Below are 25,274 nucleotides of genomic sequence, written 5' to 3'. Positions count from 1 at the left end.
GAGGGAGTGGAGGATATACCAACTGTGCTATGCTGTGCTGTGTATGATTTTTACGTACAGCACCTTTTTGGAATACATGCATGCATGCATCCGATGGATCGAATCTGCCGGCGTGCAGTTCTGGCCTAATGAATAACATTGCTCTCTTACTAGAGAGATGAGTACTGTAGATGAGAGATATAATACAAAGATATGATTGCGCATATACATACAAGTACGCACTTTCCTTTTCCCTGCACGGATCGATCAGTGGATGGATTGCTTTTTTTTGCTTTATGATAGGTTCATGTATGAATAGTGAAACAATGCTTCGAATACATTCGTCTAGTCCTTAAGCTACGACCTGACCTTTGAAACTCCACACAACTCACCCGTCACCAATTTTACTTTCCACCAGCAGCTTTCTCCGCATACCCAGACGTCAATCCCAAACTCCTTGCCTCACTATCAACAATATCCGGAATCTCATCCTTTAAACTCTTCCCCACCGGCTTCCACCCCCAAATACTTCCTCGCCCTCTTGGCGAGGCCCCTGGAATTCAACCCCCAAGAAAGCGCCTCGAAGCCATAAGCCTCATTCGCCTCATCAGTACCCATGACTCTCGTCTCCTTCACCTTAATATACCCCTTGCTAAACGCCACCTGCCCAACCTCCCTACTAATCTCGCCCCAAACATGATGTCCATTCTCCGCCAGGAAATACCCGTCCTCCCCCCACAGCTTAGCGTCGAGTTCAGGCTTGTTGGCAACGGCTGCTTCGGCCAGGAGCACGAAGAGCGCCGAGAGGTCATGCACGTGCACGTTATCCCACTCCGCGAGTCCTCGGCCGAGCTGTGGCGCCTGGCCTTTCTCAAGCGCTGCCTGCACGAGAGTGTACACTTGTCTACTCCTCTGGTTCTGCGTCCCGCGTCCAGGACCGTAGATGGTGGGCGGGCATACGATTGCCGTTTTGACGGATGCGGATGCGCTGCTTAGGACGAGCTTGTCGATGTCGCGGTGGAACGCTGTGTCTGGGAGACTGGTCAGGCTGGCAACGTCGTCGAGGTCGTCGTAGGGGGGTTGGGAGGGCGGTTCGCCGAAGGTCGATGTTTCCAAGTCTTTCCAGGTCAGGATTCCGGTGCCTGATACGTGGAGCCAGAAGCCGGGCTTCTCTTTGATGTGGCCGGATTCGAGGCCTTTTGCGATGGCTTTCGCTGCTACTGTGTGGTCGGAGGAATCTGCAGTGTCTGTATACATGGTCTTGTCAGTGTGTGAGGTGATTGAAAGACAGGAAGCTTACGTAGAACGATGTCCGCGCTTGCACTCTCCTTCTCCAACAGCTCTGCATCATCTAGTGTCCCGTATACGAGACGAATGTTGGGGTAAACAGATGCTACTGGAGCCCCTTTATCTGGGTTCCGAACAAGAGCTGTGTATTCGTACTCTGGATGAGCTTTCTCAAGTGCATACAAGGCATCGCCACCAATGTAACCTGTTACTCCTGTGCTATTGTTAAGGTTAGCAAAGCTCGTACGAAGATTTATTATTTCGTGCCCTTACATAAAAACTTTAGGTGCCATAATTGCGAAATTTGTTTTCTTCGAGACTCAAGAGTGATGTTTTAGGGATTGCTACAGATTGGGATGTAAGTTGAGGGATCGCCGTTTATATGGAGGGGTTGACGAATGACGAAGCTGAAGGGGGGAAGCGAGTGAGTGCTTTGTAAGCAGCTGTTTACTATGATGTAAGATAGATGTAACCCTCTTGTTGAATCTGATTTGTAGTAATCATGATCAAGAATATAATTCAATGGCGTGCGCTATATTATGTGCAGTATGGAGTACCTAGGTACCATGTATCGTACTGTACCATCAAAGTCTGAAAGGCGCAATTTAGCGTGAATTTCGGATTTCTATGATAAAAACTGCAGTTTACAAGATATTAAGATTCTATAAAGTCTTGTATTTTTCTTAAGAAACGTATAGATATTTATACGCAATATTTTATGCTAGCTGATATAGTGCAGGACTTTTTTATTAGACTAGATAAAAGAAGTTCCTAGAGTCAGAACGCTCCACTCGGGTCCTATATAGTACAGGCAGACCTAGCCATACTAAGGTTTCCGAGAGCCTGGCTCCTGGTTAGCCTTACATTTCTTATGCTTAACTGCTAACGTCTTGCGGACTTTGCGAGTTACTACAAGTACTATAAGTGGCATTCCTACCTATCCCGCGATCCCTCTATCTATTATAGGAATTGCAGTTTCCAAGAGTTGACATATAACCCATTCATTTAACAACATTATACAATTAACTATACAACTAACCCTGCGCCAGATGTTTCCTCTTCATCCTCTCCTTTTAGCCATCTATGATGCCGATCTATCTCACCCTCAAAAACAACATCAAGCCGCCCACCAAAATCCCTCAACTACCCTATTAATCAGCGCAACCACACTGCATACCACAGGACTGCAAACCAAAACCTACCCTAGACAAAACTTCCATCACACTCCCATGCTGCCTCGCATCTCCAAAGGTCCACCCCGCACTCCTGTCTGACGGTACATATCTTGCTCTCACCACCAGCCTCTGCAGGATTCGGTTAAAGGTATCGGAGATGTGCGGCCAGTCTATCGCGTACGAGTAGATTGCGTTTCGAAGCTCCGGGGATAGCTGCAGGAACGGGAATGGCGTGATTGGTGCCGTGACTGCGCTGGCAGTGGTCATGGTGGGGTAGATTGATTGGCGGGGTAGTTTGGAGATAGCACTAGCTGTTTATAAGTACCTCAGGTAGGGATATAAGTATACATCTTTACCTGTATAATGTTGGTATTTCTCAATTTTGTATAGATGAGGCAGAGCTGACCTTAAGGTAAGGATGAACTCATAATATCCGTCGATGCCGATACAAAATGAATCCGAGGTTACGGTAAAGTATAAATTGTCGTGACCCTTCATAAAAGCGCCGCCCCACTCCCGAGCTGGGCACCTGTCCCTGCCCCTGCTTCATCCGAACTCTAACGTAACTCCTATTATCCATTATCCATTATCTAGTTAACAGGCTGTGTCAAGCATATCTTTCATTGGCCCTTCACGTCAAAGTCCATCCCCCTCATGGAGAGATTTGCACTCAATCTATCCCATACCGGACAAGGCACACCGGCCGGCACTCAATCTAATACCCCACAATTCGGACAATTGGGAAGCTCCAGTTCCCTTGCCGTCTGCGCAAATATATGGGTGTAACTTTACATAGGGCCGATACTTTATACAAAATGCGGGCAGTTCCCTTCTTTCTAGATATCTATCTACCTGCTCCCCTGCGCTCTTTTGGATTCGCGTGTTTGCATTCCGTCGAGGGTTTCTTGGACATTATGCGTTGGCAACATCTTCCTCTTGGTGGGCTTGTAGCTTCGTCCGTTGCGGTTAATCTTTATGTGTCTTCTTATATTGGCACCATCACTACGTTGTCATTGTGTCAGGATGCGAATGGAAACTACTCTTTGACTACTATTGCGGCGAACAATGGTTCTGCGCCGAGTCCGAGTTGGCTAGAGAAGGACGGGTATAATGGGATTATTTACGGTCTTGACGAGGGACTTACCGGTCCTAATGGATCTATATCTTCATATAAGACTCCTGGATCCGGGGTCCTCAAGCAGATAGATCGGCATGTGACGCTTGGTGGACCCGTGAGCTCAATTGTATACAATGGCGGCAAAGCATTAGCCGTGGCCCATTAGTAGGTGTCTTCTTCCCATTTCAAGAACTTCTGATCTGACGTTCTACCAGTGGTGGCTCTGCCCTCTCGAGCTGGACTATCCAAAAATCAGGTGGCCTTGCGCTGCTCCAAAACCTCCAATTCACGCTCTCGACTCCAGGAACGATTCCTGATAGACAAGACGCACCCCATCCACACGAAGCCCTTGTCGATCCTACGGACCAATTCATCGTCGTTCCTGACCTGGGAGCCGATTACATCCGCGTCTTCAGCATAGGTAAGCATGCATACAATGAGCCTCTCAGTATCCAGTCCAGTTCATGTCCAAAATACATTCATTCATTGCGTGATTCCCTCCCTCCACAGCCCAAAATCCCCCAACCATCCATCCATTCGTCCATCCACCCCTCCCCCCCCAAAAAAAAACCCACATATTTACCCCCCGAAAACATCCACATGCAAAGTAATAAACTAACACCACATACATAGACCCCTCAACAAGCATTCTCACACAACGCACCCCCTTCTCCACACCCCCCGGCTCCGGCCCCCGCCACGGCGCCTTCTTCGTCTCACCCACCACCAACAAGACGTACTTCTTCCTCGTCTCCGAGCTCGGAAACACAGTTACCTCGTACTCAGTCTCGTACTCCGTGTCCAACAATCTAGGCTTCACCGAGGTATCCAGCAGTGGCATTTACGGCAATGCGAGCACGCCTGTTGGGGCCGCGTCCGGCGAGGGGGTTTTATCTGTAAGTGCCAGCACAGCACGACATCAATTTTCTTCTCTTCTCTTCCCTTCCCTTCTCTCCTCACCCTACAGAACAAAATGAACAAACATTTTTGATTGGGACCTTGATCGAGATGATTATATATATATAATAAAAACAACCTAACTGACACCCCCAACCCCCCAACAGCCCGACGCCAGATTCTTCCTAACATCCTGCCGCAATGACAGCACCTTGCTGATCCCCCCCTTCGACACCAGCAAAAACCACAGCACCGCGTTGATACGCTCCGACTCTCTGCAGAGCTGGGCCATCGATGCGCAGACAGGGAGCCTGGCGTTCGTGCAGCTAGCTGCGGCGGGGGGGTCGTTCCCGCGGCAGTTTTCCGTCAGTCGCGATGGGCGGCTGGCGGCGGTCGGGTTGCAGGAGAGTGGGCGCGTGGTTATTATAGAGAGGGATGTGCAGGCGGGGACGTGGGGTGGGTTTGTGGCGGAGGTGGATGTGGAGGGGGAGGTTACTAGTGTTGTTTGGGATGAGTAGGTTGGTGAGTGAGATGGGGGGTAGGAGGAGGAAGGGGAAGGGACGGACGGGGTTTTACTGTATATATTCAAATCGCACAGATCTATTCAAATCAATCATATATTCATCTATCTATCTATTTATCTATCTATCTTCCAATTCCACCCCATCGTCAATAACCCCATCCGTCTCCGTCCCATCCATCATATAACTCGTCGGCCCACTACCACTACCATTCCCATGCCCCCTTACTGGCGACCTCAATTCTTCCTGCGCACTCCCACTCCCAATCCTTATCTTCCCCCGACTAACAATATGAAGCTGCTCACTAATCCACCCAGCCCCCTTCTTCAGCACGCCCCACAGCCTCTCCTGCCCCTCGACCAAATGCCGATCATCCCTCGGATTCTCGCTCGCTTCGACCTTGAACTGGTACTTCAGACAGTCCTTGACGGTCACGAGCCCGGTCAGCTTACCATGGTATTCGATAAGGATTACGCGCGGGCCGATCTTGCGGAAGAGCTCCATGACTGTTTCGAGCGGGAGGCGCGGGTGCACGGTCACGGGCGTGGCGTCGATGAAGCGGGAGAAGTCGACGGCCGAGGAGGCCATGCCTTCAAATGTGACAGCGGAGGATGTTGGAGTCGTGGGATTCAAGGAGGCGGGGGGGCTGAAGTAGCATTTAGCTGTTGGGCTGATGGAGCGGTCGCGTTTGACTCTGTCGATGGCGTAGCGGAGCTCGGTGCGGCCGATATAGCCTACGAGGATTTTCGAGGTGCGGTCTTCGACGATGGGAAAGCCTTGGTACGTGTCTTCGAGGAGGAGCTTCTCGACATCTTTCATGGCGAGGCCGGTCGTGGGCAGGAAGGTGAGGTCGCTGGTCATGACTTGGGAGACGGGGACGCCGAAGGTGTGTTCTTCCTTGTTGTCGAGGAAGGGGAAGCCGTTGAACCAGATCATGCGGTCTGCGATACCGCCTTTGCCGAAGATTTCGCTGACTGCTTTGGTGACGCCGACCACGATCATGGTGGGTAAGATGTATGTGAGGGCTCCGGTAAGCTCGAACATGATGACAACGACGGATACGGTAATATGCATGATACCGCTGAGCGCTGCTGCTGCTCCTAAGAAGGCATATGTGCCAGGCGTGATACATGGGACATCTGGCTGGCAGGCCGAAAAGAATACGGAAGCTGGATAAGCCTCGTGGAGTGCTTGAACCAATATACCAACGGTCCTGCCAAATGAAGCCCCGATGGCCATAGACGGCACGAAAATACCGGCTGGCACTTTGCAGCCATATGAGATGATGACGAGGAACACTCGTATAACTGTCGCCAAGGCTAGGGAGAGGACCATCCTCCATCTATTTTTCCTATCACAAATCCCATTGTAATCTTCAGCCCCCTCACATTCCAAGAACAAAATCTCCATGCTCTCAGTCATATCTATCCTGAGGAACATATTTGGATAACAAATAATGGCAGTCCCAGTAGCCAATAATGTTGCTTCCAGCACGGCGTATTTGGTGAGGTATTTCTTTCGAAATGCCTGCGCTCTTAAATTCCACTTTATGACAAAGGCTCCATAAAGTCCCCCAAATATGCCAATAACTATGTAGAACAAGACCTCGAAGAAATGCCATGATCGATCGTATCGAACTTGGAACATGACCAACTGGCCGGTCCGAAAGGGATTCATCAATGATAGAGTGGCAGTCGCGACCAGCGCGCAGAAGTAACTCCTCCACATCGTTTTCAGGGGAAAGTACGATGACATTTCTTCGAGCGAGAATAGCACTCCTCCAATCGGGCTGCCGAAAGCTACGGCTACTCCTGCTGCAGCACAGGCACTGAGAATTTCTCTCGTCTTTGCAGCGTTTCGTTTGTACTTTTCAAACAGTCTTGAAATGACATTGCCGGTACACACGGCATAATGGACACTCGGTCCTTCCTTCCCGACTGACAATCCCGATGCAATGGCAAGGGGAAGGGCTACTGATTTGATGACCAGAGTCCAGAAGCCAAGGAATCCTTTCATAACAAAACCAGCTATGATGCACTTGATTTCTGATATGCCGGATCCTGCGGCATATGGTGCAAATGACCTTACTAGACTAGCAGAAGTGAGTGCAAATATTGTCTATTTCTGTTAGTCAAGTTGGAGAAGATTCGGAGAGGAACCCACAGCAAACATAATATACAACACATAATTCACGGGAGCGAAAGAGCTCCATCGATGCCAATCATCGCAACCTATACCCTCTCAGCCAAAGCTCACCCAACCCAGTGTTCCCACCTACCGTTATCCTCTCCCCAACAACAAAAGCTCTCATTCAAATAAAAAGCGGTTTTGCAGTAGCCCAACTTCACATCTGAAAGCCATTCCGTTATAATATTGAGGATCGCAGCATTCAGTCCAATGGCAGCTCCTATCAGGGTAACCACAATCCAACCTTGCGCCGCTTCGTAGGATTCCCATATCTTATATCTCCAGCCAGCTCGACCCCCTCTCTCAAAGAAGCCCGCAGTTTCCTTCCGTCGAACCTTCCGCCGTATCTGTTCCTTCGCGGCATCTTGGACCCAATCTGGAGCAGTGATTAATCGAGCGTCACAACCAACATGGTTCCGGAGTTACCTATTGTTGTAAAGTCCTTGTCAAGAATTAACATCCATCTACCCCATATCCAGAGTGTGAGATGGGCGCGCATACCTTATATCTCTTAATCTCCTCAATCTCCTCGTCTATCTGGTGCTCGACAACATTGGGCGCATTTCCAGCCTGGCCCTGCTCGGCATTCGAAATCGCAAAGGACAGTCGGGAGGAGACGGACGGACGTCGATGAACGCCAGGCGTGGGCTCATTGACCGAGGACGATCGAGAGTTCATGGCCCTATGCGCTGCGTCGTCATATTTATGTTGTTGTGGTGTAAAATATCCAACCAGCAGCGTGATGATGAGCGCCTGGAAGCTATCGAAGTCGTCGACATCTGAAAGACGCGGCCGCTAGCGTATTTTGTTGGTATATCCCCTTTCAGTCACATCAAAGCATTTGAATTCTCGATATCATCTGATTATTGCCGAAGTTTAGCAATTGGGGTATATAATATTGAATAAGCACTTTTTTCGTCAATGTGGTACCAATGCAGTACCTAGTATTGCATCGTTAACAAGCATTTAACACTTATATCAGTTCCGGCTTGGATCCACTTGGCTCGACCTACAAGGCTGAATACACCTTAGAGTTGTCGATCATAGCAGTCCTGGTTGTTAGTTTTTTGCATTTTATTTTATGTTAATTCTCTTCGGATTGGGTATCTTACCCTTTTCTTTTTGTTGCCTTTTTCAGGTTGATTTTTGCAACTCCTTATTCTTTATTCTGGTTGAAAAGGATAACCGAAATTCGCTTCTTCATGTAAACATTCACCGCTCTCGCCATTATCGAATTGTTTTGAGATTGATGAATTTTTAAATGTCCTCCTATTAATGAGTAAGACTGTATGCACAATTTGAGGGTACCTAATCCCTAGAATACTCATTTTGACGAGAGATGGTTTTTAGTAATTCTGTCACGTTCAAGACAACACCAAGCCATTGCACATGTATTTCCCTAGGATTTTCTGGCCTTATCCTTCAGGAAACATCGTTCAGATGCATAGTAATAGAGTTGTCTGTAATCTGCCCTTAACGACAAACATACTCCCAAGTTCCAACATGCATCTCAAACTCCCCCTCCTCAAATCGTTGTGATACACACAACCTATTCCCTCTCCACCAACAGCATCAGCAAAACGAATCCCCAGTGAACCCCGGACCATTTCCACACTTATCCGTCTTCATATTATGCTGCCTAAAAGCCGTTGTCCCGCAGTCAGCGCATTACTGTCAAGTTACTTCCCGATAGTTCGTCCGAGTTTGAAATTGCTACCAAGCGGAACGGAATTATCGAGACAAACACTTATACTATCATAATACACCAAGCGCGATAATACAAATGCTTGAACTGCTGTTCACAGCCGAAAATAATAGCAGCCAGTTAATTCCAAAAGCCTAGTATTATATCCTTCCAATCCAGCCGCGAAGAAGAGAAATAGAAATAGACCCTGAGCCACCAAGCATCATATTAGTATTCGGCACAAATCATAATGCCCGCATTACCACTGACACCTCAGACCTCGAACCCATTTCCTTTTATAGGTATAGATACCGTTGCCTTTCTCTCATTCACGTCTCGATCGGCTAACCCACAATTACCCCCGATTTCCATTCTTCTCGCAACCCGTTTGCAAGAATGTATGTAAATCCCTCAATCCCGCATTTCATTCATTCATTCAGCTAGCCGCAGGTAAATCATGGAATAAACAAAACACGTAAGCTTAGGTAGCGGAATATGTATTGTGTTTATTGAGGGATAGCGGATACTGGGTTCATTGCTCGGTACATTAAAGACGGCGTCAAACTCTTATACATGATATAGGAAACACGAGTAGCAACCATAATGCTACGTCGGATTTTCGAGGGTGGGGGGAAGAACAGGGAAGAAACAAAACATAATTCACCCAAGCGTTGTCTCATAATGAATCAGGGAGCTATAATGTGCTCTAAAATCAGGATTACTACGTTGAAATAAAATGCTCAAGCTCACGACTTGTGTGTCTCAAAGTAATGAAAACCAGTATAGAGGGGAATAAACAGCTTTTTATATTCCACAAAAAAGCTGGGTTTGAACTACTTGGGTCTCCGACTAACAGGAGGGTTACTTTTTGACTCCCGTACTCATCAGGTGAACCAAAAATTAGCTGTGCTTACACCAGGACTCATGTTCAGAAGCCCTCAAAAAAAAAAAACGAATTAAAAACACCCCATTTCCTGCTTTCGCCTTTTGTGGGTTTACAGTTGCAGACCCAATGTTGTTTGTACACATAAAAAGCAGTCCAGGCTACTCTGGATTGTCGACATGCAGACTAGAATATATCCAGAGTCTTTCACTTCACTCTTTCAGAGGGAATGACCAGAAGTATTCAAGCTGCCGCTGGTCACTGGCATTGAGGGCCTGCGCGCATTTCGCGCATTGTGTACAGCCACCGCCTCACTCCCCTCGCCCGCACTACCCCATTGCGGAAGAGATCCTTGCCTCGGGCGTGGTGGGTTTTTCGCAGCTATCTGTAGAAGGGCGAATTCATCAGCATTATTTCATTTTCTCAGAGGGTTCCATAGTATTGTGCCAGAGAGCCATAGGTTGTCGCTTACCTTTTCTTCTGGGCTCATTGGAACGGGTGTCATATCCGGCCGAAACATCTTTCCCGGAGGGTGCGTAGGGAGCGCAAGTGCTTCTGCTTTGGCGATACGGCCGGCCCAGTTCAAACGTAGCCTCAGCAAGGGCGGCTCTCTCTCCTTGCCTTTCCCTGAGAGGAATTTCAGGGGAAAGTCGACTTCCTCTATAGGAACATTAGCAATGTTGAACAAGGAATAGAGTGAAAGAAGACTGCTGATTCCCACAGGACATGGGATCATTGTGGTGCTGACTCACCGTCAATCCCATACAGCAAGCTTCTGTTTGCAAGGCTCGCCTCAACCCCTGGTACGAACGAGCAGAAAATCCTGTATTTGCATAACTGCGTATCAATCCCCGCCACCCGATCATACAACTCAAAATCAAGCAGCTTTGTCTGGTTTGAGATTTCGAGCAAGAACTTCTTGTTCCATACGGGATTTTGCGTCGCCTTTGAGACGTCGGTTTTAAGGTCAAACGTCCTCAAGTAACCGCCAAATTGGTTGGGACCGTAATGTACCATTTTAACCCAAGCATTCGAGGTTCTGAAATTCGACTTTGGTAAGCCCGTAGCACTTACAACGGTTAACTCGATCGAGTCCATTTGCTCGCTTCCGGAAAGGATCATTTCTGATCTCTGCCACTTTTCTAAAGCTGCAAGTGCTTCCTGACGAATCATAGGGCGTGTTGAATACCAATTTCGGCAGAAATGTGTAGCAGATTCGACATTATCCCAGGCCGCTAACTGCTTTTCTACAAAAGCTACTCGCGTGCTCATATGGTTGTCTTTCCATGAGAATTCAATTTGTTCCTACAACATTAAAATGGCGCATTAGTCTTACTTTCATAGGAAATGAGACATATTCTTGTTCAGAGGCGCCGAAAACATGATATAATGAAAAAGAGACAAATCTTACCACTGGGGCTGAAACGTAAGTCCGTCCAGGAAATATTACAGAGATTGCTTCCAGAAACCCCATAACGTAAGTGAGAAGTTGGTAGTAACTCTTCCTACCGGATATCATTAGTTGCATTTTGGGAATCACCAAGGCGTGAACAACTCAAGAATTATTCGGGTGGACTTATAAGGCACATTTCTGCAGACTTGGCAGAAACCCTTATTGCAACTACCGTCACAAATAAAGTAAAATGATTTGACCAACTTACTGGGCTAGTTCAAACTCTCTATCCGGGAAGGGCAAGCGTGCGTCTAGCACTACAGCTGTACTAAACTCGAAATCTAGTACATCCAGATCACTGAAGTTGTCGGTTGCCGATTTCTGATTCTGAAGCAAGAGAAATTTCAATAGAGCAGTGGACATCACTTCCAGAGCCTGTAACGCTTCATGGGCTGCCAAAAGCGAGGAATTAGCTCCAAGTCAAACAATATTTAGATGCGTGAGGATTTGGGTGTTTTGAGGAACTCGTGCGGGGTTTTGAGTGTTGAGGAAGAGGTTTTATAACATGCTCATGATAATGGAACGCCAAAATCTTACCGACTCCAGAGTGCATGTTCTGTTTGAACGCAGAAGATGTTCGCAATAAGCGCTTCAGTCGCTCTATCTCGTCGACACACCTCGGTGCTGTCTCGTACGCCATCGCCGTGAAAGAGTCAGCAGGCATTATTGGAATAATGTCTCTCGAATCTTCGAATTGTGCCTGAACTAACTTGGGCAACCATGAAGTCGGATGGGGCCCCAATTCTGGATGTAGTTTTCTCTTTAGCAATCGGACATCAGCGTCAGTAGCTATTGCTGTTTGAATGAAATGTGAGAATTCGCTATCGATTATTGGTTCGTCGGTGCCTTCTTCGAATGTGTACGGTGGAGGCTCCGCTTTCGAAGACGTGGCGACAGGCTCATCGGTAGCAACATTTCTCGCCATTTCATCTAAAACTTGCACCTTTTCATCAATGGGATTTCGTTCTTCTCCAGGAGCGTAGTCTGGAAGCTCTTCGTCTTCTATTGCTTCCACGTCTGCAACGTCTTCCGCATCTTCCACGTCTTCTTCTACCTGTTCTAAGGAGTTCTCCTTTAGCCAATCACTAATAAAGAAGAACTCTTCCTCGATGACCTCTTTCGGAAGACCGAGCTTCTCAAGTTTAGCCTCCAAGACTGACCATTCCGTGACGACCGACTGCTGAGAATTGGTGGATTGCATTTCACCGATCATTTGTGATAATATTTCTTCCATAGTTTTCTGTCGATCCCTAGAATAGGAAGGATTAACATTTTGAAATCAATGGAAGGCGTGATTGAGAAGTTCCGGGTGCATCACTAAGCATGGTCCCTGTTGACTCTCCCATCTTGGAAGTTCTTGATGTATCAGGTGATTTTAAACCCCGGACTTTAATTGACTTCTATTGAAGAAAGAGGTGGATTTGAAGTATTGATGAATTATGGAAAACGACCCTCTTCCTTGGGACCCACCACGCAGGATATATAGAGATTCAGACGGTCTGGTTAGAAATGACATACCTTCGTAGAAGCTCAACGAAGTCCGAAAGCTTATTGGCTGGGTCCAGAACTTTGCTTTGAAGTACTTTAAAACGATCATGACTGATATCGGACCTCGCGGTGGTCAAAGCAGCTTCCAAGCTCGATAGAGCATTATGACACCAGCTTTCAACATCCCGGAGAGCTTTTCTATTGCTGGTGGAAAGATCTCCGGTTTGGAGATGGTCATCGATCAAATGCAAAGACCCTATCATGGAAACAATTTGATTGCAAATGGGTTTCAGTTGAGCTGAAGCTTTGAATAGTAAACGGTAATCCTGATATCGTTTAGATCAACCCTCATCAAATAGGCAAGCTCGATGAACTTACCTCCCAGGCTCTCTCTATTACGCCTTCCATCCTACTTGTCCGAGCCTTCCCGAAAGGAGAGGCCAGGGGTGAATTCATTTTAACAATAACTTGCTGTCGCTCGAAGACTTTGAGTATCGGTAGTCCAGAATTTGTAAGAGGTATATTTATACTGTACTGTTTGTTTGTTGTACTGCCGGTTGACTGCCGACTGCGAGATTGAGCGAATCCTGCTGCACAGCCACACCTACCTACCTACCTACCTACCTACCTACGTAATGATACGATGCGTCTCAGGATTCGTTATTCGACCAAAATCACTCACTCGGATTTTCAATGTTGGTTTGTTAGGAATTGGCGGTAGATAGATTTGCTCTCTTTTCTCAAAGCGCGGGCGATGGCTGAAGAGACGGCTGACCGCTGCGAAAAGGAGGGACAGTTTAGTCACCTGACCCGGCCCACCCCACCTACCTAGGTATTGCTTTCATTGCTCAAGGACTTCGCGACGTGACCTCCCTCGATTTTATCTTTCAACGCATACCACGCGACGGGAATCAACAACGAGCCAGCAAATACACAGGTACGTGTCTCTAGATCATCACAACATCTCTGAAGCTGTTTAAAGAAAATGAAAATGAAAATGAAATGTAGCTGACAGCCCCTGAATAGCCAGTGACACCAGGCTATAGCTAGCTACCTGACTCGGATCACACCGATCACATTTTGGAAACCCTCAAACTCTTCTCCGAAAGCCGAGAGTAAAGTAAGTCTATTTCTTGCTTGAAAGTCATTAGTCCTTTATATCTTCTGTGTTTTTTCCAAGTGCTCTTTGTCTTCTCTCAAACTTTCTCCATCTATAGCTAGCTTGAGTCTGACAATCTCTGATTCAAGCGCTGTATTATGTTTGTATTGACCCTTTTTTTATCACACTACGGCTGAGTTTTGTACATTCTATTCTCTTTATGATTCGCCGAAGGGATTCACATACCCAGATACTCACATTTCTCAAAATCCTTCTCGAGTCTCACGCATACACTAACTCCAGACTCCAGACTCCCATCAGTTATATTCCGCCACAGTACTCTTTTTAGTAACCAAAAGATTCCACAACCTCTGAATCCATTCCAGTCCTTCTTTTCCTCTCTCTCAGCCACGATGCCCTACAATACCACCGCTATCCCCCCTCGCCGGGAACCTTCAGGCACTACACAGCTTCCCCGTAAGTTTCGATCTCGCCTTCCTCTCATTCCATTCCATGCCCCCAAAATCTAACAAAGACAGTATCGCGAGTACGAAAGATGATAATGCAAGACCAAGACATAGCCGTCTGTGCCAATAGCGCCGCCTTCGTCCTCACCCTCGCAACCGTACGCCCCACTAATCCCCATCCCATCACTTCTTCTCCCCATCCCATCCCAGCTCAACCGAACCTAACACAGCCCTAGGAACTATTCATCCAATACCTAGCTGAACAAGGTCACAACGTCGTTAAATCTGAAAAGAAACCTCGTCGTAACATCCAATACCGAGATCTATGTACCTCCCCCCTCCCTTCTCCCCCCCAAACATCCATCCATCCCGCATTCCCCATTCCTTCCCCCACCTTCCACCACTCCATCTAACACCCCTGCTCCCCCCCAGCAAAAGCAGTAGCCCAACTCGACAACCTCCAATTCCTCGAAGACATCGTCCCGCGCACCGTGCCCTTCGCAGAAATAAAAGCCAAAGCCAGCGCCAAAGGCAAGAAGCCCTCTTCCTCCACCCTTGCCTCCGCAGCAACGGTAGCGAACGGTGAAGCTAGCGGCAGCAGCAACGGCAGCGGTAGTGGTAGTGTAGAGACTGGTCAAACGATGCTTGATAGCAAGGCATTTCCTGTGGCTGTGGCTGTGGCGAATGGCAATCGTAACGGTGCTGTTAATGGGGATGCGGAATTACTTGATGGGGATGTTGATGCTGATCCGAATACGCAGTTGGAGATTGAGAGTAGGGGGGCGGGAGCGAGATTGAGTACTGGGTTGAATGGGCAGGAGGACGTGGACATGAGCTAGCTGATGAATGATTGATGGCTCGCTGTATTTATATTGATTGAATGCTATTAAGGATGGATGGATCCACATGCATGTTTGTTATGGGTGGGGAAAAAGAATTGATTGATTGATTCATGAATGAATGAATATTTCATCATTCTATGTTTTGCAAATTCCCTTCCTCCCTTCCTGTGCTTTTTGATATTTTACAAAAAGCTAGCTTACTTTATACAAGGAGCTTGCCTTGCAAGTAAACGCCCGTACGTACGTACTTTTCGTTAAATACCAACCCAAACGCCATTGGTATGCAGTATATCTGTCAATCTACCCCCCTTCGTGAGAGAGAAATGTCTTATTCCTCCATCGCATCATCGCCCTGCGCGGCAGCCGGAACTCGTCCCTCATTAAGCTCCCTCTCTAGACGCTGGATATCCTGCAGGCTCTTCGCGTTCCGAATCAGCTCCTCGACTTTCTTGCGTTCTTTATCTGTGAGCTTCACGCGGTAGTTCTTCGAGGTCGCCATGGCCGAAACACCGTTTGCTGAGGGCGTGTCGAAGGTCTTGGACTTGACTCCCATGATCTTGCAAGGGAAGGGGAAGTTAGTTACTTGCACGCAGAGTATTGAGATGGTGGGGAGAGACTGACCTTGGAAGCCAGGATAGAAGGCTCTTTATGTGTCCCGAATATCTCCTTCCCCTTCTCGCGCTCCGCATCCTTAACCTTCTTATAATCTAAAAAGCGTACCGAAGGACACCTCCAAACAACCCAAGTTCGATAATGCTGAAGTAAACACCCCAGTTAGTCCACGCCAATCAAATCTCCAAACCTCCCACACCCAAACAACCAAACAAACGAAACCAACCATACATACCTCCTTCCTCGTCACCGGATTCTCACTCAACACCAAATGCGTCAGCCCCGTAAAACTAGCCAGCACATCCAGATCCGCCAGCTCCGCAAAGTTATTCGCATGCAGCACGAGCGTCGACAGGTTCGGCAGGGCGTGCGCGAGCGAGGGCTGGATACTGGAGACGCGGTTGCGCGCCAGGAGGAGGGTTCGTAGGCGTGGAGACAGCGGGAAGTTGCCTAGCTGCTGGATATCGTTGTCGGTGAAATCGATGGCATCGTGAGGCTATATGCAGCATATAAGTTTTGTCAGTGGAAATATCCCATTCAAAAATACCCTTGCTAGCCAAAACCAAAACCATAATGTGAAAGGGAAAGTAAAGGGAAATGCGAGGGGAACGTACGCCAGCGACACCCAAATTCTCAATAGCCGGTATCTTATGTCCTGCAATCCCAAAAAACTGATATCAACGCAGCTCGCCTCAAAGTGTAGCATCATGTTCTTTCCAGACTATACGCACCTCGTAGATCTAGCTCTCGCTCTTTGAGCGGGTTGAGGTAGGAGAGGGACGTTTGGATGAGCTCTGTTGTGAGCCTCATTGCGACCTATTTACCTGCAGTTTCGTGTCTTCTTTCGAATTATGAGGCTGCGACAGTTCCGTGTGTTCTTTCGATTTTGATTGAAGGTATGAGATTTAGCTGGCATGGATTTGGGCGCTGTTTCTTGTGGTGTGGAAGGGAGGGGGGAGACGAAACGAGGCTGAAGATGTTCCCCTCTATGGTTTTTCGAGGTTCGAAATATTTAGGCGCGGTTTTCGCACTAGCTCGAATTGGCTTGCTGGCACGCACGCAGAACATCAGATAAATGTATATGTCAATTAAAGTTCTAATTAAATTCTAAATACTTTATCTGACTAATACAACAAATGAGGTGTTTTTTCCCATAGCATGTAGAGCTATAGTCTTTCAGACCCAGTAGCCATATTATAATCACATTCAGCCCCACCTCCTGTATCTGATCCTGACGCCGATGTATGAAGTCCTTCAGACGCCTTCCAAATACTTCCCAATTTCTACTGGAATATAAATACAACGCCTGATCTATCAACTGAAACAAGCATTCCATAAGGCAATTCTAACAAAGCAATGTCGAGAATGGAATCCAAATGTGTTCTCAGCAACTGTTGCTGTTGAAGGGATATCACAGTAGATCTCGGAGGTTTCGTACTAGACACTTTGCTGGTACCTGAAGTTCGAGAGCCAGCTGCAGCATTGGGTGCGGTCGGGCCTGGTCGTGGGATACGCTCAGTGTTCAGTGTTAGAGAAGCTGTTGGGTGTGCAGCAGTAAATGATGGCTTCAGCTCTTCAGCATCTAGCCCACTGACCACCATCGAATTCTCCACACGGGAAAGATCCCAAAATCGGATCTTTTTATCCGACCCTCCTGTAATGAGGAACCCATGCTTTGACTCACGCGAATCATCGTAATTGTCCGTCCCCGCTAGCATGGCACGTATCCCACAATCAGAGCTGCTTGAACCGGTAGGTTCTAAAGCTGTTGCAAAACGTCCCAACATGCCCTCCGGACGGTCTTCGTCAACTGGCCAAGGATCGTAGGTTTTTGGCCCATCTCGACTTCCCCCAGCACGATAAACCTCTCTACATTGAGTCTTCTCAATATCCCAGACAGAGACTTCTCCTTGTCCGCTGCCACCAGCAACACATACCCATCTCCCTCGACCTCTGGTAGGATGTATAGACAAGCGGTAGATAGACGTAGCACCTGGAATGCCCCAACCCTTTAGGCGGACTTTAAAGCGCAGGTCCCAAAGGTCGAGAACACCATGAGACGTTCCTAGCAATAGCCATTGTCGCTTTTTGTCAATAACAAAGCATGTCGGGGTTCCATGATGCACTGGGTTGTCCAAGGTATAGATAACTTCCATGGTCCGTAGATCTATTGCCAGCACTCGAGATCGATTTGTGCAGATGAGTAAGGTAGAACTTGTCTCGATCTTGAAGTGATCTGACCATACAGCCATTTCACCTTTAGGCAGCTGATACTCTCGCAGCAATCGGAGCTTACCGTATCGCATCGAGCCGCCGGTTTGGATACAATCGACCCGAACTACGTTGATGGTGCCATCACTTGCACAGCTAACAAAAGAGTGGGTATGTTCGACGAAACATAAAGCAGTGATTTTCGCATCGCTGGCATGCTTGTGAGTCTGGCGAGATCGGTGGGTTATGTTGCGCTCAAGTCTCCCCGTATCCCAGACCTTTACACAACCGTCGTCACCTCCAGTGAGGAAGAAGACGTGGTCAGGGGCAACTGCTATATGGCGCAGAGGCCCAACGTGCTCAGAGAATGTGGCAACAAGAATCCCTTCAGGCTTCCACGGTCGATCCGAAGACTGACTACTGCTCTTGTTGATCCCTTTCCGCCGACTAGATGGTATGATCATTGGCCCAAACGCTGCGACGTCATTTGGATAGTTGTCCACATACATCGCATCCAGCATTTTCAGTATACTGGGATCATTACCAGCGTAAGTATGAGCGCCTCTGAACCTAATCGTGTCTTTGGCGGCCGTTTCCTTTTCTTTTGCTAATGCTAAGGCGGAAGATTCTGCTCCCGGATGCGAGAATGGCCCTTCTACCTTGCCAAATGCGTTGGTTGAAGTTGTACTAGTCTCAGCTATAGACTTAATTGTGTCTTTGCGACTCATCAGGTTCATCGCACTAGGTCGATGCTTCATTCCGCGAACGAGTTCCCTAGAATTCGCGCTCAATGTAGTGTCAGGCAGTGAAGCCCCTTCATCGTCGCTATTCTTAGCCGTGCCATTTAAGGTTGACTGTCTCCGAGAACCTGCTGCTGCTCCCGGGATATCCAATTCTCGAGGGCTTGAAGATGGAACAGGAGATTCTGACGTGGGTGATTGAGAATCGCGCCCATTAGAAGCGACTGGTGAAGTCCCACCTGGAGTGTTCACTCGGGTCTTGTGGCTGTTGTATGCAGAGCGCCGTCTTTTAGCGATAGAATCATCAATTGTCATCGATGCATCGAGCAAAGCGTCTGCGATGGTATGCGGTGCCTGGTCATTCCCTTGTAAAGCCTTCTTAGCTTGGGGTTTTGGCTCCTCCATGGCCTGCTGATCGTCAAACATGACAGTTTGGGGGGTAATGCCAATACTGCGAAGATTGATAACACTATTAAGGTAAGTTGCGTGTCGAGAAGCGTCGCGGGCTTTGGAGGGAGCCAGACGCCATATGTATTCTCTTAGGCAAAGGAGTTTGAAGTCATCTTCATGGCCAAGGCCCATGTTCCTAAGTTTCGATAACCATTGCTCATCCTCTTCATTTTTCGGTACTTTCTGGAGAGCGTGATGGCCAAGATCTTTGGCAGATATAGAGGGTATCAAGCTGTTTGAATTAAAAGAGAAGGTACGGAGTTGATTTACAGGCTTCCAAAAAATTCCCCTGTCGACCTTCAAAGCCCAGGTTATTGACAAGTCAAGAACTGCCCTAGACATAGGTTTCTTCAGATTGTCGAGGACTCCAATTTCCGAAAAATCTTCGATGGAAGTCTTCAAATATGGCCTTATAAGTGGCAGAATGATGCAATGATTATCCGCAACTGACAACCATAAGGTCGCAGCTGAAAGAAACATTGCAGCGGCCTCGCGAATCCAAATGTTGGGATGCATCGTGAAACGGCCCACGATGTCGACGAGTTCCCAGGTCTTTGATCGTTGGAAGAGGCCCAACTCTGCCATACTTACAAAGGAATGCAAGACTCTTTGTACGACAAACTCCTCTGTGTCCGTCAGAGCTTGAACCATTAATGGTAGAATGAACTCCTCCAGACTGGTACCGCCGAGGAAAGTGGCAACTCCAACGATGGTCTCAAAGAATGCGCATTTTAACATCCAATTCCGGTCGTTGAGATATGTGTTCAAGTGGCTGAGAATGATATCGTTCGAATCCGCCGTTCCGAAGAACATGCAAAGCTCAGGAACAGAGCCGAGAAAGGCTCTTTTGACAGCTGAGTCACTATCAGTGATCAGAGCTTTTGTGTGGCTCTCAAACACTTCGATGAGCTCTGCTCGGGTGTTATCAAAGAGTCCCTGAAAAGAAGCGTCGCCATTGGTCCCATCCTCTGTCTCGGGGTCCGCGGTGGGAAGGGATCCATCAGCTCTTAAAGTAGCCACCATGTCGAGAAATCGCGAGGCAGAACTCGCCAGACTACCTAAGGAAGCAGCATATGTTGCTCGAACTAAAGATCCAGGTTCCGAAGGTGACCCTGGGAGAAAAGCATTCATACGAGGTAAAATGTATTCGGGAAATACATGGGCGTTTACAGGCGATACGACAGTTACAAGAGCCATAAGCTGTGTCAGCGAGCGAATGGCCGCTATCCTCACAATATCCGCTTTGTCATTCAGAAGCGAAACAAAGTAAGGCAAGACTCTGTCAAGCTTTGCTTCATCTGTGAGTCGCTCTGAGAAAGCCAAGAGGATGTCGCAGGCCCGTACTTTGGCGGATGCTCGAGCAGTATTTCGAAGAGAAGATACAACCAAAGCTAGGAATATGAGCGTCCCATCATCTGTTGGCTTTTTCCCGCTAGTCAGGGAGGCTTGATGTTCATTGTTTGGAATATTGAGATGGACCGGGAAAAGCTCCAAGCCAGGCTTATTTTGAGAGGGGGTGTTTGGGGCTTGTTTTTCGTTTCCGTAGCCCAAAAAATATGATATCTTGTCAAAATCAAAGTATATTCGGTCTATTCGCTCGTCTGCCTCTCCCAGATTTGCGGAAGCTCCAGAGATGGGTGCCCTTCCAGATGATGGATCCGTGATTAGACCCATGTATTGATGGAGGAAACTGTAAAAGTACTCCGGAAAGATGATGTCCTTGAAAATGTCAAGACAGTTTTGTGCAGAATATCTTGATTCCGGGTCGAGTGAGATCATGTGTTTTATCATCTCTCGAATATTTTCGTCCCCAATGCGGTTAAGATGGGTGAGAACAGGGTCGTATTCGCGTTTTCGGTATTTGTACAATTGGCTCAGGTTGAAAATAGGCGCCTCAAGAAACAGTTCCGCGATCACACAGCCAGCACTGAACACATCCATAGCCCATGTAACCGGCGCCTTGGGATCTAGGGTCTCATCCGCAGCTAGAAACCGCTCCGGTGCAAGGTAACATGTTCTTCGTCCAGCAGTATCGAAGAAATAGGAGAAGTCGGCTGGATTATCTTCTGGCAAATGCGTAGGCTTGAATGATGATGAGAAGTCTGACATGTATAGCCAGTTCCAAGAGGTGACCAAGGTGTTTTCCGTCTTGATATCACCATGAAATATGTCCCGAGCATGACAATCGCGGAGGCCGCAGAGGAGCTGGAAAGCAAGCCATTTCTTTTCGATATCTTCTAGGAAGGGACGTGTGCTCATGCGATCGTATAGAGAGCTATGTAGGTACTGTCGAACGAGAAATCCGTTCGTCTCGGTCTCCACGATTCGCTGGTAAGCAAGGGCATTGGGGACATCTGCCAAAGCTTTTCTCTCCTCTATAACAACAGATTAGAAGGCAATCTGCTAGAGGCGCTTTATCTACTCACTAATTATCATGCGCTTGTACTTCTCCAAGCGCATGGTATATGGCTTAACAATGACTTTGACAAGCACGACTCCGTCTTGATGCCGCGCTCGAATGCTCTTCATAAACCTGGCAGTTCCCATAGATTTTTCATACACGAGATCTGCAAGCTCTGGCACATCTATGCCTGCAGACCCCGCGGAAAGGGACGTGAGAGAGAAGCCTTGTCCCATGATGGAAGGCGGGAAGTCATCTAGGGGAAGTCATCGAGGGGGAAGCTATGAAGCAGCTGGGGACAGTTGAGAATGTCCACAAGCTGCAAAGTGGTCTAAAGAAGGTAGGGGGTGAGTCAGATTGCGTACGAAAACTGACTGGATTTCCATACAAGTATAGCAACGGAGTAAGGTACGAGAGTACCTAGGTATGTTCAGTTCTAGGCGACTGCGTTCGCGATTATCCCGCCCCCCCGCAAACTTGATACTATCACCCAGGAGTCCAATATAGCTACACTTCTAATTTTACGCGGGAATGCATCGACGAGAACAATCGACAGGAAACTTTCTTGTTGCATTTCTGTGAGAAGTTTGAAAGACGCTTTTCTACAGCTCCGAAGGGCACATGTTCATTTCTTAAGAAAGCACATTGCTTGTTCCGAGCGTGGATTTTACTAGTTTTACATTTTCCTATGAAGTGAGCTCTAAGCTTGTTCCTCATCATCTATATTCTTTTCGTGCCTTCCACACTCATTCGAAGCAGACTTTCACATTGTTATGCCACATTTACGCCTTTCCCTTTCGTCTCAGCTCTTCTTCCTCCTCTGCTTGGATTTCGGCATCGACCTTGGCTCCCTTGGAGGGCTCGTTTCCGTGCATCTTGGCCTGCGAAAGACAATGTTAGTGGTTATACGAAGAAGAGAGAATACAGGTGCCAGCGAAAACAACTAGTATGGTTGGAAATAACAAAGAGGACTCACTGGCAGTGTTGGGTCTCTCTTGCTCTGTTTCACTTCTTCAGGCTCATATTCTTCCTCGTTTTGTCTCTGCAAAGACGTTAATATGATGAGGCCTTGGACCATCTGCTTGCTCTGTCACAGCAGTGATGCATTGAAGCTAAACAAACCTTTTCTTCACGGGCTAGCTTGTTGGCGATGGATCGCTCATCCTCTGTAGAAGATATGTCAGAAGGAGTTTAAGACGGCACTCCACAAGGATTCCTTACTAGAGTCATTGGCCTTGTGGCTATTCTCCTTGCCCTCATGAAATCTGTTATCCTTCTTCTGCTGCTCGATCTCAGAGTTGGGCACAGTTCTCTGGTCGTCTGCCTGGTAGACCTGCGAGTTGCCGACGTTGGATGTTCCGCTCATGATGGAATTGGGATGATGGGTGATGTTTGGGTGATGTTTGGGAAGTAGATAGGATATTTTATTGAAGGTTTGTGTAAGGGGAACAAGAAGAAGAGTATTTATATTTAAATGACAAAGAGGAGCAAACAAACTTGGCAACTGTTCATTGTGTGTAACTATACGTCATAGGCCGAAGGCGTTATTTTTGAACGAGCCAAGCCAGTCAATGACGCGGTTCTGGGCATTTCCTTTTCCATAGGTAAATTGAACATAGCAATATACCGTAAGGTAGTACAATAAGACAATATTTGACGAAAAATCCCTATCTGGCCATGATGAAGGGTATTGTAAAGACTACCTAGGTACAACAAGCACGTGCCCTCCGCACTTCTGACAATTTAAACAGAGTTCAATACTTTGGTGGTGTTTTTAGTGATGGCCACCAAAATTAGGCGAGGCGTTTGGCATCTGGGCGGAGCTGCTTATCGCCGGCATGGACCCGCCTTGCAGTGGACAGGAAAAGCGGCACGAGTTTATAGTGTCCCAAGGGTTGGACAATGAGTGCCGCTTTATCTGTCCACCATTGAGACCCTGAACGCGACCTCTCCTTTTTTTGCTTTTTTAATGAGATTGTAAGCAGAATATATATCATGTAGTTCTTCATACGACTTCACTCTTCCCTTCCCTTACCTATCCATCCGTCCCGCACGCCAGCCATGCCTGCTCGCCGAACTCACTCTAAATCCCGCGCTGGATGTAAGAACTCTGGGTCCCGAGAATTCCCCTCAATGATCTTCACTGCACTCTCTACTCTAGATACATAGCTCGATTTGTTTTCATTCTCACTACTTCACCCCAAATACTGACTGCTTGGCGACAGGCCTCAATTGCAAGAAACGCCACGTGAAGGTCGGTGCTACTGCTAATATCATACCTCCCCAAAGCCTTACCTACCAAGCGGCATAAGCCTGTAAAGTATTTATAAAAGGCGGCCTTTATGTTAAGCTCTGGTGTACATAATCCAATCACATTCTTTAAGCATTCGATTTTGCAAGCGTTCTTTCTCCTTCCCGTGCCGACCGGCAAGCGTCGAATTAAACTCTCATCTCAAGAATAATCGCTGACTGCTTTAGTACAGTGTGATGAAGTCCGCCCAAAATGCGGACCTTGTCTAAATCGAGACATGGGCTGCCAATACCAGCCCGTGGAAACCGGTCGTGATGGTCAACGTGTGCCGGGCAGCATGCAAAGAGACGGAATTCGGCCGGACAGAACATTAGAGCTGAGGCTTTTCCACCATTTCTCATTCGATACCTACAAAGCTCTGATACGGAAAGATTCACAAGACGCCCATTTCCTCCAAATTAGCATCCCAACATTAGCGTTGTCAAATGACTTCCTCCTTGACACTATCATGGCGCTCTCGGCCTTGCATCTAGAATATCTAGAAAGCAATACGAGCAAATCTTGGCTACGTACTGGTCTGGATTATCAGGATCGAGCATTGCTAGCTTTCAACAAGGCTTTATCTCAAATCACACCGAGCAATTGCGAAGCTGTCACTATAAGCTCTATGCTTATGATAGTACTTGTTCTTGCAATCCCTAGCGTGGCCGATGGTAGCGATTCTTCAGACCCCGTTTCTGAGATATTGGGTCTGCGCCACTTGCTTCATGGCATTGGCCATATTGTTTTGCAATCACAGGATGTGATACATAGTGGAGGATATAGATCGTTCATTTTGCCATTGCCTCCACCAGAGCCTTTAGCAGGGTCTCAATCAGGATCTCCAGCCGATGAGATGGAGCGTTTACGGTCGGAGGCGTTAGTTAAACTACTCCATGTCCCAAGTGCATAGCACACTAACACTCTTACAGATTCCACAATTTAGAACAGGCCGAATTACATCAGTAAGTTCAAATGATGGCCTATCACTGGCTGAACCTAGTGATAGGTTTGCTGATAAGAGAAAGGTCATTACTACAAGCACTCGAACGTTTCCACATATTGATAAACGACAGCGATAAACAGCACCAAGAGACCTACCGAAATTCCTGTACATCATTGCAAGAATGCTTGGAAAGCTATTTAAGGGACCAGCGTGGAATACTCGTCTGGCCACTGAGAGCCGACCTCTCTATCTTCACTTTACTTGAATCACAGGATTCTATGGCCGTGTTATTCTTTTTGCATTATGGAGTAGCTTTGCATTTGCTAACCCATCGATGGTTTACAAAAGGTTCTGGGAAACGTCTTGTGCGAGCTCTGGTACAGTCCTTTAACACTGATAAAGAACAGTGGGTGGATACTATACAATGGGCCAAAAAGTCTGTTGGAATCGAAGATTGAAAGTAATGTAATATATAATCCTTAATTATCCTTTTCCTTGGGCCGTTTCAAGTATCATGGTAGTTTATATCGTTCGCATGCTACGCG

At 47.4% G+C, this 25,274-nt stretch overlaps 7 protein-coding genes across 7 annotated transcripts; 2 read left to right on the top strand and 5 right to left on the bottom strand.

Annotated features, from left to right (window-relative positions):
* Positions 1-383: 383 nt before the first annotated feature.
* Positions 384-1,559, bottom strand: LHYA1_G005753 (Uncharacterized protein; the record flags this gene model as incomplete). The annotated part of the gene is made up of 4 exons (XM_031150697.1): positions 384-507; positions 545-1,226; positions 1,280-1,485; positions 1,540-1,559. 4 exons carry the CDS (start codon positions 1,557-1,559, stop codon positions 384-386), a joined length of 1,032 nt encoding a protein of 343 aa, XP_031004264.1.
* Positions 1,560-3,355: 1,796 nt separating this feature from the next.
* Positions 3,356-4,973, top strand: LHYA1_G005752 (putative 6-phosphogluconolactonase; the record flags this gene model as incomplete). Its single annotated transcript, XM_031150696.1, has 4 exons — positions 3,356-3,723; positions 3,774-3,979; positions 4,192-4,454; positions 4,623-4,973. 4 exons carry the CDS (start codon positions 3,356-3,358, stop codon positions 4,971-4,973), a joined length of 1,188 nt encoding a protein of 395 aa, XP_031004265.1.
* Positions 4,974-5,096: 123 nt separating this feature from the next.
* LHYA1_G005751 (putative chloride channel protein) lies at positions 5,097-7,841 on the bottom strand (the record flags this gene model as incomplete). The annotated part of the gene is made up of 4 exons (XM_031150695.1): positions 5,097-7,063; positions 7,255-7,539; positions 7,574-7,589; positions 7,665-7,841. The coding sequence occupies 4 exons, from the start codon at positions 7,839-7,841 to the stop codon at positions 5,097-5,099; spliced, it is 2,445 nt and encodes an 814-aa protein (XP_031004266.1).
* Positions 7,842-14,183: 6,342 nt separating this feature from the next.
* DPB3_0 (DNA polymerase epsilon subunit C) lies at positions 14,184-15,076 on the top strand (the record flags this gene model as incomplete). The annotated part of the gene is made up of 4 exons (XM_031150694.1): positions 14,184-14,247; positions 14,310-14,395; positions 14,474-14,564; positions 14,670-15,076. The coding sequence occupies 4 exons, from the start codon at positions 14,184-14,186 to the stop codon at positions 15,074-15,076; spliced, it is 648 nt and encodes a 215-aa protein (XP_031004267.1).
* A 331-nt stretch (positions 15,077-15,407) lies between these two features.
* Positions 15,408-16,501, bottom strand: lea1 (U2 small nuclear ribonucleoprotein A'; the record flags this gene model as incomplete). Its single annotated transcript, XM_031150693.1, has 5 exons — positions 15,408-15,635; positions 15,701-15,835; positions 15,927-16,187; positions 16,306-16,346; positions 16,423-16,501. The coding sequence occupies 5 exons, from the start codon at positions 16,499-16,501 to the stop codon at positions 15,408-15,410; spliced, it is 744 nt and encodes a 247-aa protein (XP_031004276.1).
* Positions 16,502-16,974: 473 nt separating this feature from the next.
* ppk19 (Serine/threonine-protein kinase) lies at positions 16,975-21,729 on the bottom strand (the record flags this gene model as incomplete). The annotated part of the gene is made up of 2 exons (XM_031150692.1): positions 16,975-21,467; positions 21,519-21,729. 2 exons carry the CDS (start codon positions 21,727-21,729, stop codon positions 16,975-16,977), a joined length of 4,704 nt encoding a protein of 1,567 aa, XP_031004275.1.
* Positions 21,730-22,275: 546 nt separating this feature from the next.
* On the bottom strand, positions 22,276-22,859 carry LHYA1_G005747 (uncharacterized protein; the record flags this gene model as incomplete). Its single annotated transcript, XM_031150691.1, has 4 exons — positions 22,276-22,374; positions 22,470-22,580; positions 22,616-22,659; positions 22,715-22,859. 4 exons carry the CDS (start codon positions 22,857-22,859, stop codon positions 22,276-22,278), a joined length of 399 nt encoding a protein of 132 aa, XP_031004284.1.
* Between the last annotated feature and the right edge of the window lie 2,415 nt (positions 22,860-25,274).

Source organism: Lachnellula hyalina (assembly GCF_007821495.1).
Source record: "Lachnellula hyalina strain CBS 185.66 chromosome Unknown contig00094, whole genome shotgun sequence".
Lineage (NCBI taxonomy): Eukaryota > Fungi > Ascomycota > Leotiomycetes > Helotiales > Lachnaceae > Lachnellula > Lachnellula hyalina.
This window is presented reverse-complemented; position numbering and strand designations above follow the sequence as displayed.